The 18066-nt window shown below is 35.8% G+C and overlaps 2 protein-coding genes across 2 annotated transcripts; one reads left to right on the forward strand and one right to left on the reverse strand.

The window, feature by feature from the left end:
• Positions 1 to 232: 232 nt before the first annotated feature.
• Positions 233 to 15385, forward strand: LOC132316029 (DNA-directed RNA polymerase 2, chloroplastic/mitochondrial-like). Its single transcript, XM_059814514.1, has 19 exons — positions 233 to 1509; positions 2544 to 2759; positions 2853 to 2986; positions 3080 to 3146; positions 4420 to 4478; positions 5821 to 5938; positions 6116 to 6229; positions 6553 to 6684; positions 6771 to 7187; positions 7768 to 7818; positions 8617 to 8687; positions 9714 to 9798; positions 10084 to 10236; positions 11638 to 11712; positions 12821 to 12910; positions 13023 to 13070; positions 13589 to 13703; positions 13808 to 13911; positions 14773 to 15385. Exons 1-19 carry the CDS (start codon positions 571 to 573, stop codon positions 14881 to 14883), a joined length of 3099 nt encoding a protein of 1032 aa, XP_059670497.1. The 5' UTR covers positions 233 to 570; the 3' UTR covers positions 14884 to 15385.
• A 619-nt stretch (positions 15386 to 16004) lies between these two features.
• On the reverse strand, positions 16005 to 17853 carry LOC132316031 (biogenesis of lysosome-related organelles complex 1 subunit 2). The gene is made up of 2 exons (XM_059814515.1): positions 17697 to 17853; positions 16005 to 16353 (listed from the first exon to the last, which is right to left on the reverse strand). The coding sequence occupies exons 1-2, from the start codon at positions 17793 to 17795 to the stop codon at positions 16087 to 16089; spliced, it is 366 nt and encodes a 121-aa protein (XP_059670498.1). The 5' UTR covers positions 17796 to 17853; the 3' UTR covers positions 16005 to 16086.
• Between the last annotated feature and the right edge of the window lie 213 nt (positions 17854 to 18066).

An 18066-nucleotide genomic window follows, 5' to 3' on the forward strand; every position in this document is an offset into this window, starting at 1 on the left:
GTAATGAGTTTCAATTCTCCCATTATGTTATGGTGTCTGTTGCAAAATAGATGTAATGTTTTCAAAAGTTATTGTGTTAAAAAATAGATGTAAAATATTAAAAGAAAAACAAATTTAATGTGTTAAAAACTGACTACACCAGTTAAGGTTGCAACAGAGGATCGGGGTCACTCTGATAACCCCAAATTTTAGTACCATCAAACTTTTTTGTTTTTTTGAAAGGTAGTACCATCAAACTTGCTTAGACTGGAGTCGGCGGTTTAAAATATCACCCACGTGTGTGGTCTTATGGTCTGATTCTGGTCTCTGAAGGGCTCCAATAAACCAACACAAAAATACATGCGATTAGAAGGAACACTGCACACAAGGTTTAGGGAGGGTTTATAGTCGGCTACTACATTTCTCACACTGACTTCCTCTTTGTCTCTGTGTTGGGTTCTCAAGTCTCATGAATTCTTCCATATTTCTTCATCAACCCATTTGTTCAAATCTAATCATTGTAAATCCCATCGACCCAATCTCTCTCTTTTCTTTTTTCACTTTCTCTTGGAACTTTTGTCGAACATTTTGATGTCCATTGGTTTAACTCCCATTTCTATCGGTACAAACACAGATCGCATTATTCTATTTGATAAACCCTCAGTTTTTCAGCCAAACCCATCAAAGAAATCCACAATTATGTGGAAAAACCTTGCCAAGCTAGCATCTTCGAGAAGCCAAACCAGGTTTCCGCGTCTATCCCATTCTTTCTCTCGTACCTGTAGTTTTCTGGGATTTTCCCACGATTCGGTTTTCCCGGAAAAATTCAAATTCAGCCCTGTTGAGCTCAGTTCTTGTTCGAATGTCGGTTTTCCTGAAATGGGTTTTCGTCGAATTGGTGAATTTTTGCCACGGGATGAGTTTATTGGGCGACCCAGTTTTGGTGGTGTAAGAAATAAAGTCATTGTTAGTGGGTTGTGTCCCAAAAGTTATGTCAGTGTCGCTGAGGCGGTTTCGTTGTCATCAACGGATGCAGAGGAGGATGTTTCTGTTGTTGATGAGATTAAAGAATTGTTGGAAGTATTGGGCAAAGAAGAGAGGAAAGAGAGCCAAAATAGGCGGCGGAGGCAGCTGAGAATAGAGAGGGGAATGAATTGTAAGAAGTACCAGAAGCTTAAGAGTCGACAGGTGAAGATTGAGACAGAGGCATGGGAACAGGCAGCGAAGGAGTACAAGGAGCTTTTAATGGACATGTGTGCGCAAAAGTTGGCACCCAATTTACCATATATGAAAATGCTGTTCCTCGGTTGGTTTGAGCCTTTGCGCGATAAAATTGTTGAGGAGCAGGAATTGTGCCGGCAAGGGAAGAACAGGGCACCATATGCCCCGTATTTTCTTCAATTACCTGCTGATATGATGTCAGTTATTACAATGCACAAGTTGACGGGATTGTTGATGACTGGTGGCGAGCACGGGAATGCCAAGGTAGTACATGCCTCTTGTGCGATAGGTGAAGCCATTGAGCAGGAGGTGGGTGAGCTTGAAATGATTTATTGCTCCATTTCCTTCTTACTTGTTTTAGTTCTAACTGTTGTTGAAATTTATTAGTTCAGACTATACTATTATTTAAATACGGGGAAAAGTTTTTTGCAAGCTTGCTAAGATATCGAAAAAAGATAATTGGGAATTTGAACATATCAAATGAATCAAGTACTGTTGTGAAGGTTGGTGGAATTGAGGAATCAGAATACTTTTGTGAAGGTTGACAAAGTTATGATAATGTGAAAGCAATTAGAGGAGAATTGATTAATCTCCTATCACAATAGCTTATACCGTAAACTGGCATTGGGTCACAGTATCATATTAAGTTGTTCTACAGGAGAGCATGACGAATGTGACAAATTAATCCTTTAGCATTAGAGCTTACTTGTTGAAGGTTGGCACTGCTTTCTATATGATTATGTGATACAATACTAGGAATATTCCTTAAGTTTTACCCCTAGTGTAAGAGATCAACTCAAAGCTTTAAAAGCTTCTCTTGAATTCTCAAAACTGAACTCTATTGCCACTTAAATCCATGCATTTTGATATTATCCCTGGATTGCCAAACATTACAATGTGGTTCCATGTTTTGTTTCCTTGTTAATAAAAGCTCACGCTTAAGGGTCTTTCAGGTTGATGCTCTATTCTATTATCCTTTATAAGAAGACAAACAGTGTGAGACAAGGACAAATTGTTTTTTGTTAAAATAGGTTTATCTCAATTCTCACATCTATGTTGGACATGATTCTTTGTGACAATTTCTATGCCAGAATATCATATGATTGACAATGTAGCCATTGCCATTGTGTGCTAGAGTTTCTTTATGCTGGACACTAAAATATGTATGCATTTTTTTTTTCTTCTTCTTTAGAAATACTATTTAAAGCAATGATTCATTTTGCCAACTTCTCATGCCTAGTATCTTAGGCACACAATTCTTATTCTAGACAAAGTCTCTCTTCTCCCGTCCCTCCCTCTCTCCGACTAAGCACTTATTTTTTACTATTTCTCCAATCTATCAGGTTAGGATACACAAATTTTTGGAGAAGACACAGAAGAAAAAGGCTGATAAAAAAACAAAAATTGAAGGAGATGGATCTCATGCTGCATCCCAAGAACAACATAAACTACATAAAACAGTTACTAATTTGGTTAAAAAACAAAAGCTTCATGCAGTGAGGAAGATAGTGAATCTGCAGGATGATTCAAAACCCTGGGGCCTGGATGCTAATGCTAAGGTTTGTTTGATTGCTAGTTACTACTGATAAAAACTTACATGTTCTCATTGATATCGGGTTACATAAAAGTGCTATCCTCCTGTTGCTTTTCAGGTTGGCAGTCGTCTAATTGAATTGCTAATTCAAACAGCCTATATACAACCTCCAGCTGATCAGCTAGCTGATGGACCACCTGATATTCGACCGGCGTTTGTACACACACTCAAAACTGTCATGAACGAAACAAAGTAAGTATGCATTCCTCCAAGTTCCATATATAGATTATCCATCAGTGATTTTTCAAAGCTTCAAATAATGCTTCTGGGCTTTCCATTCTTAAGGAAAACCAGCAGAAGATATGGTCTAATTGAATGTGACCCACTAGTTCTCAAGGGCTTGGATAGAACTGTAAGTGACTCTAATGGTTCTCTTCTTTTTTGGAATTCTACACTTCTACATCAGTCCATCTTATTCCATATTCTCAAGATATCTGATGCTGCATGATTGACATTGGTTATTTAGTTTTATAATAAACTAAAGGGAAAAGTGCAAAACTCCTCCCTGTTATACAGAAGGTGCTAAAAAAAAAAAAAAAAAAAAAAACTGGTGTTCAAAAAACCCCCTTACATTTTTCAAAAGGAGCAAACAAGGACATTTTCTCAATTTGAAGACTGAAATACCTAAAATGCCCTTAAAACAAAATAAAAATAAAAACAAAAACACTGTAGGGAATTTTGTCTCAAATTTCTAGTTTAATTAGGTTTCTATTTTAGAGTTGTATTTTATTAGGTAATTTCTTGTAAGGCAAGTCTTAGATTCCAAGGAATTGTAATCCTTCTCCGTCAAGGAATTGTAATCCTTCTCCAACAAGGAATTGGGATTGGAACTCTATGAATAGGTGCCTAGGTTGTGGGTAAGACTTATGAGATTGAGGGAGTTTACGAGGGAGTTGATGGGTAGAGGTACTATATGAGTTGGTAGAGTAGGAAAAACACTGGTGACACTGGTAGCGAGGAAATAGACTCATGGAGTGGTATATGGTGAAAAGGCATGTAAACGGTGTTGGTACTCTAGTCTTGTAATATCTCTACGAATCATGGTGGAATCTATTCGCATCCATGGATGTAAACCTGTTTTGGCTGAATCATGTTATATCTTGTGTTTGTGTGTGATTCCTTTGTTGGCTTTCATTGGGTCTTGCACGCCCGCTACGCCAATATGCACAAATTTTGTTAAGGGTATTTTGGGTTTATATATATATAAAATAAAAAATGGTCAAAATTGACGATCAGGGGGCAATTTGCTACAAAATTTCAAATTACAGGGATTTATATGCTCATACTAAATAGCAAGGGTGTTTCTTGCACATTTTTTTATATAACAGGGATTTTTTTTTTTTTTTTTTTGCAATCTACCATAAACTAAATTCTTGTTTAATTTGTTGATTTTCCATCAACAATTTAGCCTCTATGGTGGATGCTTTTGTTAGCCAAGCTACTTGTGTATGAGTTTCTAGGTTGTCCCATGCCTTTTGGCTTTTTGGCCCTTGATTTCAAGCTATTTATTATGTTACTCGACCATAAGCAATACGTGATCTGACGAAGTTTTGAATTTCAGGAGCTTATTTTTCGTCTTTTTTTTATAAATATTTGATCACAAACATTGGTCTCTGTCCAAACAGGCCAGGCACATGGTGATCCCTTATATGCCAATGTTGGTGCCTCCAGTTAGGTGGACAGGGTATGTAAGCTAAACTTTTGTTTTTTGGTTCGTTCATTTCACTTGGGATGGTTCCAACTTCTGATTACTTGATTGAGTTACTTGGTCATACTTTCATAGAGAGTAGTGGGCTAGTCATTTCCTTACAGTAGGTTTGGATAAGTAGGAGGGAAATGAAAGAAAATGAAAGAATAATATTAGTTAGGAGAGAATAGAAATGAAAAAAATGATAGTAAAAACCGCTTCCTATGTTTGGGAGAAATAGTGGAGAGGGAAAAAAAAAAAAAAAAAAAAAAAGAGGAAAGGAATGTTTTAGCATGTTAGCACAAACTTGTTATAAAAATAGGGGCAAAATGAGTAATCACAAACTCCCTTATCATATTTCTCCATTTCCTTCCAATTTAGATCAATAGGGCTTATGTTGGTTATTTCGTTACAAAAGTCTTCGTTTACACTACAGCTTATTGCCCCTCCAATCCCAATACCTCTGCCAAACCTCCTCTTAAATAAAATTGCCGTAAAGAATACAGAGCTGTAGATGGGCGTAAAAAGACCAATCTAGGTAAGTGGCATGAGGTGTCTCATTAGAAGGGCAAAGAAATTGTTGGGTCTTCACCACCAAAAGAGCATTCTAAATATTTAGTAGTTCCATACTTCCAATATGCTTGTTGTTTGTGACTACTGCATTCCTGCCGGGAGACAAGATATTTTGGAGGTGGAACCCAATTCTAGCATATCCCTTGTCATTGTTGAAAGCAATTCTAGAGAAGGCAATGAAGTGTCTCTAGAGATGAAAACATTAATTCTACTCATCCAGGGAAGCACCTGAGCCGAGGTGTTAAAGGAATGTGGTAAGTGCTTCTAGAGAGAGAGAAAAAGAAAAGGCGAATTCTTATGCTTAAAAGCGGGGGAAAGTAATCATGAATCTATCTCATCAGCCTAAGTAATTGTGCCCATCCTCTCCTGTAAGGATTAGTCCAAAACTTATCTTATAATCAGGATTTGAAAATTATGAAATAGAAGCTCTATTCTCACATTAATATAATTGTGCACCCAATTACAGGTGGACTTCCAACTCAAAATTGAAAGATGATGAATATGCTTTCTATTTTTGTTTTTCTCCCTTAAGCTGATTTTAAATGATCTGCCGTGCTGCTCGAATAGTGTCTAAAGAACTAGTCAGACATATTCCTCGTGTTGGTGCGGCTTATTCTATATAAATGTAGCTATGGCTATCTTTTGTCCCTTTACCGGTCCTCTTCTGGGCTCTTTGGCTTAGTAGTTGGCTTACCTAGTTCCTTAGGTCGGGAGTTCGAGAATTGGTAGATAGGGAACTGAAAAAAGTATCTTTTGTTCCTTTCAGTTACGATAGGGGAGCACACTTTTTCTTACCATCCTATGTCATGCGCACGCACGGAGCAAGACAACAACGTGAAGCAGTTAAGAGGACTTCTCAGAAGCAATTAGAACCAGTTTTTGAGGTTTGAGAATATATGCTTTTATAGTTTGACTTGACTTTGTTTCAGGAATATATATTGGTTGAAGTTTCCTGCTGAAACATTTATAATTTAGGTTGTAAAATTTAAGTTTTAGTCCTTTTTTTTTTAATTATTATTTTAGTAACAATGCAATGGTCATTTCGTTAATAAATTGACTAGGCCCTGGATACACTCGGGAATACAAAATGGAGGGTAAACAAGAGGGTACTCGGTGTCGTGGATAGAATATGGGCCAGTGGAGGTGGGCTTGCTGATTTGGTTGACCGCAATGATGTGAGTTATTCTTTACGTCGGTTTTTTTAAATTATATTTTTTTAGAATTGTACTTGTTCCTGTTTGCTATTTTTTTTTTTCCTTAGTTGGTACTTACACACACATGCCTCCATTGAGGCTCGAACCCCTAACCTCCCTTTGGGAAGTAGGGGCCTGATACCGCTAGGCCGCTGGCCTGTTGGTTCCTGTTTGCTACTTCTCCGAGCAGTCTGTTATTATGTTGGGAACTTCTTATTTTCAGCCGTGTGTTCTGTGGTTTTTTTTTTTTTTTTTTTTCTTGGCAAAAATAAGCAACTGTTTCTGTTTAACTTGTTAAATTGCAGATACCTTTACCAGAAAAACCTGATACGGAAGACGAAGAACTACTCAGGAAGTGGAGGTGGAAACTTAAATCTGTGAAAAAGGAGAATAGTGAGAGACATTCACAGCGGTGTGATTTAGAACTTAAACTTGCTGTAAGATCCTTATTGCTTTCTATGACGTTGTAAACATGTCACATTTTCCAGTTGATTTTGTGCCAACTTTTCTTCGTTGAGAACAGGTGGCGCGGAAAATGAAAGATGAAGAAGGTTTCTTCTACCCACACAATCTTGACTTTCGAGGTCGTGCATATCCAATGCATCCATATTTAAACCATCTTGGTTCAGATGTGTGTCGGGGTGTTTTGGAATTCGCACAGGGACGTCCTCTTGGAAAGTCAGGCTTACGCTGGCTGAAGATACACTTGGCAAATCTATTTGCCGGTGGCGTGGACAAATTGTCTCTCGAGGGTCGAACAGCATTTACTGAAAATCACTTGGATGATATATTTGATTCTGCAGACAAACCTCTGGAAGGAAAACGTTGGTGGTTAAATGCAGAAGATCCATTTCAGTGCTTGGCTGTTTGCATTAGTCTCTCTGAAGCTCTGAGAAGCTCTTCTCCAGAGACAACAATCTCTCATGTTCCTGTACACCAGGTACTTCCATGGCATACGCCAAATCTTGGTGTTATGAGCTTCCTTTTTTCAATTTAAGATCTTGTTTTGACTAGACATGTGGCCTCGTTTTGAACTAGGCAATTCTATTATTGTATCCTCCAGGAATGTTAATTCCCATTGTACATAAGCTTTTTCTAAAAGGAAATCTATAATCCTTTAATTTTGTGAGGATTAAGTTAGAAATTGTATTGTACAAAAATAAAAAAGGTAGTTCCTATGCTTTAGGGACCTTCAGGAATATTATTCCTTGTGTCTTTTATTTTTATATAAATTTTAAGTATCTATCCAAGTACACTATGATAAAAACAGACCAGAGATGAATTTAGGTAGCTTCCTTTATGTTGGTAAATACTGCAAGTAATGGAAGTGTCCTTTAGAAGAAGGTGTTTGCTGTTTTCTGCTTTATTGAACTAAATGCGCAAGCATTAACGTCAAATGTATATAATCCTTTTAATGAATGGCATGGATGTGTACTTGCTGTTATTATAATTTCATTACCTATGACTGTAAATTTTACTTAGATTTTATGATTATTTAATAACTAATTCTGGTTTTCTAGGATGGTTCCTGCAATGGTTTACAGCACTATGCTGCCCTTGGAAGAGACAAGGTAATGACTCTTTCTTTTGTTCCGGAGTATTATGCATTAGGTCACTCTTTCATTTATGACAAGCCTGACAAAAAATACCGAATTTTGAGAAGATGTAATTCTCCTCTACTTAGTCCAGAGAGATGCAAAGTTTATACTGTAAACTGTGTTTTCAACTGCACGTTTGTCTGCCATTTCACTGTTTGGGGGATTGTATGGACTAGCAAACAGCAGGAGAGAACAAGTTTAGGACTGGAAAGGGGTCATTTCAGGTTAGGCAAGGTCCATAACCACCCACTCTGAACTCAACCCCAAAACCTGCTCCGTTTATTAGTACCACCGGTGCCCCGCCTAACTGAAGTGACAAACTAGTGGTAGTTAGAAGTGTTTGTTGGGTGGTGGGGGGAAGGAGAAGAATCCATTACAGTGTCTCTAATATTTGGGCTGTTAGGAACAGTGTGAATTTCCTAAGCCCTCATTCTCATGCTTGAGAGCCCTCGTTCTTACTGTTCCACCAAGCAATTTACTCATAATAATTTTTAGTTATAAACATTATAAACAGTTAACAATTTTGAATGTTGCAAATTCTATAAATATTCATCATTTGTTGAAGTTTAACAACATTTTAAAGAAGAAATAAATGGAGAAATATTTAGTAATAAAGTTGTATGCTAACTGGCGATTTGTTGATGGAGGTCTAAAAATGTAAATTTAAATTTCATTCATTATTGGCTACATGTAATATTTTCACTTCAGTTGCATGTCTATTAATTTTCTTGTTAATTTTTTATTTTATTTTTTTTCCTTTTTTCCATTCAGATGGGAGCAACTGCTGTCAATTTGGTTGTGGGAGAAAAACCGGCTGATGTTTACTCAGGAATAGCTGCTAGGTAAACCAGTTTTCTCTTGATTCAAGAAGCTTGCTCTACAAATGCCATTCCGTTTCTGTTTAGCTTTGATATATAGATGGTTTTACCGGATATAATATTTGTTTTGGTGGTAATCTCCAAGCCATGAAATCAAATAATTCAAGGAACTTCCAGATCATCTGAACTTAAGTGGACAGAGCTTTGTCCTCACAACTTGGATTTTCTATGAATATTCTTTCTCATCGTGAATCAGAGGATTGAAAAGTTATTTTCAAATCTTGCCCCAGCTCAAGCAGGTTTCATGAGTGATTTGCTAAAACATTAAAAAAGGAAATTTCTACTATGGCAAACAAAGTTTGCAATTCACTTTAAAATGGGTGTATTTTCAAATAAGTATTGGTTTATTTTATCCCTGTTCCAACTTATAAGATTAAACCATAATCTCCAGTACATTGTCGGACCTTTTTTATTATTATTATTACTAAGAAGTTGTAACAAAGGCTATATAAATAAACTTTGGAATTTTCTGCGCTCAGTAAAAGCTTTGAATTGGAGAACTCCATGCTGGTTATGTGAACTTTTCAAAATTCTGGACAAGACTTTAATTAGTTGATATTAGATTTGTGCAAATCAAATTTGCAATTCACTTTAAAATGGGTGTGTTTTCAAATATGTATTGGTTTATTTTATCCCTGTTCTAACTTATAAGATTAAACCATAATCTCGACTACATTATTGGTACTTTTTTTTAATTAATTACTAAGAAGTTGTAACAAAGGCTATATAAATAAACTTGGGAATTTTCTGCGCTCAGTAAAAGCTTTGAATTGGAGAACTCCATGCTGGTTATGTGAACTTTTCAAAATTCTGGACTAGGCTTTAATTAGTTGATATTAGATTTATGCAAATTAAATGGCTTAGATTCAGAGGCTCCAGAACATTTAATTCACGTCTGTACTTGATGATGCAATATCCAAAATTAGAGATTGAAATCACCTTAGTTAACATTTTCATGATAAAATAATGTTATATTTGTTTGTTATGCAGGGTTCTTGATATCATGAGTAGAGATGCACAGAAAGATCCTGCAATTTTTCCAGATGCATTGCGTGCAAGGGTTTTAGTCAATCAGGTTTTCTGCTATGTTTATAATTCTTGTTGTTGATGTCATTGTTATTTTGGTTATTTCATAAGGTAGATATTCTATAAGTAGGGTTGAAGTTGAACTACATTAATTAAAATAAATTAGATGAGTTGAAGTTGATAAAATTATCTATGTTATTCTCCACGCTTCATTTAGGAAATACAAGCAGATCATGTTTGATGTTTTAGGTGCACGTTGCTGTTTTGTTTGGTTACATTGGTGGAGAAATGTTGTTTAATTGTTAGTTGACCTGATAACTGTACATAAATCTAGGTGGACAGGAAATTGGTGAAGCAGACAGTAATGACATCTGTGTATGGTGTCACTTATATTGGTGCTCGGGATCAGATCAAGAGAAGGTTAAAGGAACGTAATGCCATTGAGGATGACACGGAGCTCTTTGGTGCAGCTTGTTATACTGCAAAAGTAAGTCCAACATTATTAATATGGTTACATCATGTGCGAAGTAGGAGCTACATAAGTGTGTTGCTCAAGGAATTAATATATATATATATATATATTTGATAAAGTGATGCTCGAGGAATTATTATGATGGAAATTTTGATGACATGTTGGAAATTGTTAATGAAAATTCTAATACATGATTTCAAACTAAAATATTGCAAATAAATTCTATAGTTGTCAAGTATGTAGTGTTTAGGGAACAAAAACATGCACTGATGAAGAGCATCAATTATTGTAATACCATAATTACATGCGTTGGCATCGAGGAAGATTCAAACGTTATTAAAAAAAAAAAGAAAAAAAAGAAAAAAAGAAAAAAAGAAAAGCAACAATTCAATATATTCAATGCTATAGTCAGGTGCACAAAGAGTTCTTATGTAGTAAAAAAAAAAAAAATGCATCATTCCTTTTACTGTCCAAGGGTGGAGATAAAGTCCCTCTGTTAATTTGCTCCGTTTGCTATTCCCATGTTGTAATTACCATATCAATAACAACGGGCATTTCTACAAATGTGCATTTCTTGAATTTACCATATCAATTACATTATTGCACATATGCATTGCATGAGAATATTAGCACAAGTACATTCAACTGTGTCTAATACCTAATTCCTTATCTTAATACCATTAACGCATTTCTAAAGAGTTCGTAGGATGAAGCTTTAAAGCCTGCAAATCCATTCACTAATGGGCTTTAATGTTTCATTGATCATTACTGTAGTATGTTTGACGGAGTTCCTACGCAAAGATATTTTGGATATTTTGCAATATGAATGATGGTTTTTTTTTGTGATTTTTAGAATTCATTAAAAACCCATATCATAATTTTTTGTTATCCAATATATCACAAAGATGTAATATTTTATCCATTTTATACATACATTTATTGATTTACACACACATATACGTACATAAAAAGTAGTCAGGACCTCCTAGTACAAAAGTTACTATTATTGCACCCCTCAATAAACTTTTCGGAGGACCCATGTTTTCTCTAGTTAATTGTTGGATTAGGGATCTATCTTATACATGTCATGCATGAAAAATATTAAGATGATCAAGGAGCATTAATGGTTCAATCCAGAAATTCACATTTCCTTTCATTTGAAAGGTAAAATATAACTCTAATTTGGACATGGACTGGGCAGCTTGTAGTCTTATTCAATTTGATATGGCAAAGCGTGACAAGCATGGGAAGTGTTTCTAAATGAAAGGTCCATTTAGTGAGACTTGGGTGCAATAAAAATAGTTATTGGGAAGTGCAAGGGTCACAATTCGACCCCGATTTGAATGTACATGCATGCATTCATTCTTCATGGCTTTTCATCTTTATGACAAGAATGTTTTTTTACTGGTTGAGCAGATTACCTTAACTGCATTGGGAGAGATGTTTGAAGCGGCACGTAGTATCATGAGCTGGCTTGGCGACTGTGCAAAGGTGTGCACCTCAGCTTCTTTTTTCTATTTGCTTTGCTGTTATAACATATCAGACCTTTTTGTGTGTTTGTGTCAGTGCACTCATGCACACAACTAAGTGAGGAGACCACAATGAGCTAAGTGAGGACATCAAAATATAAGCGATCAATCAACTTGGTATTATTTGCACAACGTGGCTGCAGTGAACTTGAACCCACATTCTTTGTGCTGACGCTTGGCATGCCATGATTAATCACAACACCAAGCAATGGTTCATAGATATCAATTTAATGTACCTTATTTCTTTCATCATCAAATGATTATTTCTCTTGTGGGTTACTCATTTCATTTGGCTGTTATGGTTATGATAACCTATTTCATCATATTTGGCCTTGGGAATATTTTCTACCTAGAACCCTGAAAATCCTTCCGCATCTTTCTGTGTTTAGATGAAATAACAAGAAGCATACAATCTTTGTAATCGAATTTGATTAAGACATTTATTCTGCTGCCAAATGCATTTGATAGTTTATTATTTTCTTTTTTTCTTTTTGGTTAGGCAAGTTCTCACACACACACTTTTCACAAATTGCCCACTATGGGGATCAAACCCCTCACCTCTTTGAGGGAGGAGAGGTTATACCATTGTGCTAATGGCCCATTGCTGCTTATTCTTTTTTCAAACATTTTTTTTTTCTTTTTATTGCTTACAGAAAAACTTTATACATTTTGGTTGAATGATAAAATCCTATTACTGATTTCACTTATTAATTGTCGTGTTTGAATAAGTAGTAATTTATTTGGATTTTTGCAAAACTCTCTATATTTTGGTTGAATGATAAAAACATATTATTGAGTTCACTTATTAATTGTAATGTTTGAGTATGTACTAATTTATTTGGATTTTTGCAAATTTATATCTGAATGCAATTTTGGATGGTAAAGACTGTTTGAGCTCTGTGTGTGTGTGTGGGTGGGTGGGTGCACGCGCGAGCATGTGTTTGCATTTTTGGTACTTGATAATGACAACAGAAGGGTAGGAGGTGCACGTGCTTGCATTTTTGGTACTTGATTTCTCTGCACCTTGCTTTTTGACATTCTTATGATTATTGACTTTAATGCTTGAACAGATAATTGCAACCGAAAATCAGCCTGTGAGGTGGACAACTCCGCTCGGACTTCCTGTTGTGCAGCCTTATCGGAAATTAGGAAAGCATCTTGTGAGTGTTGAGTTTGAAGACGCTTAACATTTCATTGATATCCTTATCACATTAGGGACTATCAACAAATCATTTAATGTCATTAAGCTTCATTTCTTTGATTTGGATGCAGGTTAAAACTTCGCTTCAGGTTTTGACACTACAACGGGAAACAGAAAAGGTAATTCTACCTATTATGTCCAAATTTCTGCCATGTTTATATTGATGCTATTTTTTATTTTTTACGTGCTTCCCGGTGTATACTTTTTCATTAAAAATGAAAACGTTAGATGAGATATTTTAGGATAACCCAGTTGTCCATCAGGATCAAATCATCAGTGTCATTCTCATATCTTGGGAACCAACCATGCGACGTAGTTGTATATATTGGGACTGCTTTAGACAGTAATGAGGATTATTGCTCAGAACTGTATTTGGTGTCAACTTCTTACTACTGGTTAAGACCAACTTGGGGAATTAATTAGAGGTTCTAGCGCACTTCTTTAAGCCTGACTCAGGAGAATCCATCCTGTCCTTCAGCACCAGGACTTGGTCCAAGCATCCTCTTAAAAAGTAGTATTTAGGCCAACTTTATCTCCTTTTTTTCGCTGTTTATTCATTTGTGAATATAATTTCAATGCAAATATTGTTAGCTGTCTGGATTCCAAATCTCAAAAGTAATGGTTCTTACTATCATAGATCATGGTCAAGCGGCAGAAAACAGCTTTTCCACCAAATTTTGTTCACTCCCTTGATGGTTCACATATGATGATGACTGCAGTGGCCTGCAAAAAGGCAGGCTTAAACTTTGCAGGTTCGTTCAGTGAGATTCCCTTTTGTTTCACAACCTTTTTGTTCTCCTCTTTTTTCCTTGGTTGTTTTTTGACCAAGTTACCACATAACTGTATTTGACTACAGGTGTTCATGATTCATATTGGACGCATGCATGTGATGTGGATGAAATGAACAGGATACTTAGAGAAAAGTTCGTTGAACTCTATGAAACACCAATACTGGAGAATGTAAAGTATCTTGACCCTCTTCACTTCTGAAGTTCTTCTATATTTTTATGAAATTCCCATCTATTGTTAAATACTTGAATATCATCAATAAGCTCTGGGAAACTAAAGGATCGCTGTTCATCTCAAATTCTCAAGGGACCAGATCTATCCAATATTTCCCCATTTAAAGTTTGTCAATATCTCCTTTAATAATGAAAGGGAATCTTTTATTTGCAATATAAAAAGGGGATAGATTCTTAGTATCAAAAGTTTGGTTTGAATGAAACCAGTGCAGAATAAGCTTGGTCTGACCCATGTTTCTGAAATCAATAGCTTTTATTATATATATATATATATATATATATATTTTCTGTGTATGGTCTAGAGCAAGCAATGGATGTCGAGCTGTATGAACCAACGGTCGAGGTCAGTTTCTAATCAGCTCAATGGAGGCTTGCTCAAGATTGACCTTCTGAGATCAATGAGTCATGTTTGATCACATTTGAAATTCACTATGTATCAAGCCTCAATCAAGTTTGGCTCGAAAACTAATATGTATTTGGGACTAAAAGATAAAAACTATTTGGGCTTGAATCGAGATTTTACTCAATTAGAGGCTCATTCCAGATCAGCTCATGAAGAAAAAAAATAAAAAAGCTACATTTAGGAGGTCTTCAATTTTTAGCCAAGCTTGCGTAATACCCTACTTCACATAGATTTAGCTCATTTGCAGCCATATATACTGATTTTATATTTAAATTTTCATTTCAATGGAAAGAGTATCTTGCTACTTAGTACATCCAAGTTTAGAGTTGCAGGGAATATTAAGATAAAGTGTTGTATGCATCACAGCTGGTCTGAACTGTTGTTCCTTTTGAACAGTTGTTGGAGAGCTTTCAGAAGTCTTTCCCTACATTATCGTTTCCCCCCTTGCCCGAACGGGGAGACTTTGATCTGAGAGATGTTCTAGAGTCGCCCTATTTCTTCAACTGATCTGAACCATCAGCGACTCTTCATCTTTATTCTTTACAGCGACATGGTGGCACTGTATATATATATCACCATCTCTGCGCTTCCCATCCGCTACAATTTTATGAGCATGGCTAAGGAAAGGAGAGTGCTTGCCACACAATGTTTGGTAGATACTTGAGGTATGGTGATATCTTGCGCCGTGTCCTTGGGCATTGAGAAGATCTGGCATGGTAGGGTGCCGCTATGTTTGGTTCAATCTTCACCTCCAACCTTCAAAGTTCTCGCTTGTACATTCAACAAGATATTCATGGTCGCTGTAGCACGTGTAAATGCGGAATTGCTATTGACTTTGCCAAGAAGGGTTTGATCCTACTGCTGCTGTAACTCATACCTGCTACGCTATCTATATGGCTGTTCCGGGAATTGTTTAGGTCTAAGATTCAGTACTTGAGCTTTATGTATTTTTGCATCAATGTAAAGTCTCTGTAAAGTATTTTGAATTGAGATCATTGGTCCCTTAAAATAGTGACTTTAACAATATGTATTGAAGCAGAATTCCGACAAATCGATACCATGATTTCTGGTTTAGAGTTTTTTAAGTGGATACTGCATTATAACAGAAAAACAAGGCTGCCTGTAGAAAACAAAGAAGCTATTACTCCGAGCCAAATAATTGCAATTCACATGAAAATCTTACGATTGAATAGGGTGATGAGTTTTAGTGATTTTCCACAAAGTTTCAGAGAGCCTTTCTGAGTGCTCCTGTCGAGTGTAGTGAGCTTCAGTACTCTCCACCTAGTTGTAATGAAAATCAAGATATGCGCACACGGGGACAATTTGCATGATATTATATGAATATGATTCGCAGGCCAATGTATGAATATCAATTGAGCTTGCTTTTCTTTACGATTTTCAGGATTAACTTGTCTTGCAAACTAAGAAACCGCAACATTTTCATTAGTTCAACACAGAACCTGCTGTTGTTTCACGAATTAAAAGGGCTAGCCACGTGCACGAGGATTGAAAAGATGGAATCAACAATCACTTAATGGTTTCACAACCTGGGAATATCTATTTCAGAGTGAGTAGATATCTTCACTCATGTCATGCATTTGCAGCTTCAAATTTAACCCACTCAAAAAGAAAAAGAACAACAAATCTTGGACATAAACGAATTAGGATCAATGTTGAAATCGATTTCAGCAACAATTCGTAACTATATACTTATGAAGGAGGAATTTGGTAAACAGATTGCACTTTTGATTCTAACAAAGAAACATATTTATCAAGCACGGAGATTACAGCTTCAAATTCTGTCACTTGCTGTTCTATTGCATCAATCTGCTGAACATACTCATCAAAGTTGCCACTTTTGGATTTCAGCTGCTCCACAAAAACCCTTAACCCGGAAGCCACGTCACCAAAGCCTTTATACTCTTCCGCCACTCTGAGATTCATCTTCTCCAAAAGTTCTAGTAGATTGTTTGTTCCCTGAGAAATATCAATAATTTGAACTCGTCATTTCCACTGAAATGGATGAAGTATTGTCAAAGTCGGGTTATAAGTTAATCAAAAGTCGGGGTTAGAAGTTAAAACAATAGCCAAAAATTAAATTAAGGCGGCAATAGATCTTATATCTCTGAAATGGATGAAGTCATCTTGTCAAAGTCAATTAGCTCTTGAATCAGCTGCATCTTGTCAAAGTCCATAAATGGCTTAAGAATTTTCCTTACTTCATGATTTCAAAGTGCCAAACCCCGAGTAAGCAAGATTCATTTTACCGAATAACTACCATGAAAATGGTATATAAAGTACAAAATTTTAAGGGCTCGTTTGGTTGAATGGGTTAAGTGATGAAAGTGAAGGAATGGAAAATTTTCAACTTTCAAAGAGTTTGGAAATAAAAAAACAAAGAAATTTTTTTGGAATTATGTTTCCATTAACGGCTTATTCTTCTTCCAGAACTTTCCTACAAAAACACACAAGTGTATCTTCACGTAAACTTTCATGTTCTTCGAGTTATAAAACAATATTGTCCTACAGTTTTCTTGTAGATTTTTACCAAATTCCTGCAAGAAATTTTGCTTTCATCATTTCACTTTCTATTACTTCCACTTTCCAATACTTTTTTCTTTATACCCAAACGGAACCAAAGAGCCAGATTGGTTCGGTTTTCTCAGCATAATTTTCTGTAAAGAAAGAAAACAGTTCAGAGGTTCATTTGGTTGATAATTTTTCAAAAATTGATTTTGAAATTGAGCTAAAGAAAAGGCCTAATTTCGAAACATTATGTAGTTCTGTTCCTAATTTTCAATCTTTCAAAACTGTTTTCAGATAATTGAAATTTTAAAATTGTTTCTGAAGTTAAGCTAAAGAAAAGGCCAAATTTCGAAACATTATGTAGTTCTGTTCCTAATTTTCAATCCTTCAAAACTGTTTGCAGATAATTGAACCCAATAAGCCATAAACACTTAAAATAATCAAACACTTTAATCAGAAGTCACATAGATCTAAAGAGGTTTCAACTATTGTAACTATCACCTGAAACCCTAATTGTAATGGAATGCCAAAACCTCACATTCCACGTTTACTGTAATTTTAGATGCATTAAGAGCCTAAAAATTACACCTTTTGTGTTCCCATTCGAATTTGCATAGAAGTGTGTCTGTATATATCTATACACACAGTATTTGAGATAATTAATTATAGAAATGAAATCAAACCATGATCACATCAGTACAGTACTCAGAGTCTGAATCGCTAGCCCTAGATTTTGAAAAATAAGGATGCAAGGACAAACAAAACTAGAAAGAGAAAGTGTAGAGAGAGAGTACCTGAAGCTCTCCCTTCACCATGTTGAAGACGCTGGTGAAGAGATCGTTGAGTGACTCAGTGAGTTCGTCTCTTTCCTTTTCCTCTACCTTCTCAGCCATAGCTTGGCGTTGGGGACGACGAAGCACCACAGAGCAAATGGTTAAAGAATAAAGACGAGGTAGGTACGACGTCGTTTACTGAACGGAGGAAAATGCCAGGTGTAAGTAAATTCTGAATATCAAAGCGACGCCGTATTGATATTTTCAAGGTTTTAGAATTTAGACAGATTTGTTTGAATTTTATAAAAATTAGTTACTTGTAATTTTTTACTGCATTATTGGATGACCTAATTGTGAATTTTTTAACTAATATTTTTATTTGAAATAATCA

This window comes from Cornus florida, unplaced genomic scaffold (assembly GCF_030987335.1).
Source record: "Cornus florida cultivar Cherokee Brave unplaced genomic scaffold, ASM3098733v1 CherokeeBrave_3.0.0_Hap2_Chr07, whole genome shotgun sequence".
In the NCBI taxonomy this organism is placed as follows: domain Eukaryota; kingdom Viridiplantae; phylum Streptophyta; class Magnoliopsida; order Cornales; family Cornaceae; genus Cornus; species Cornus florida.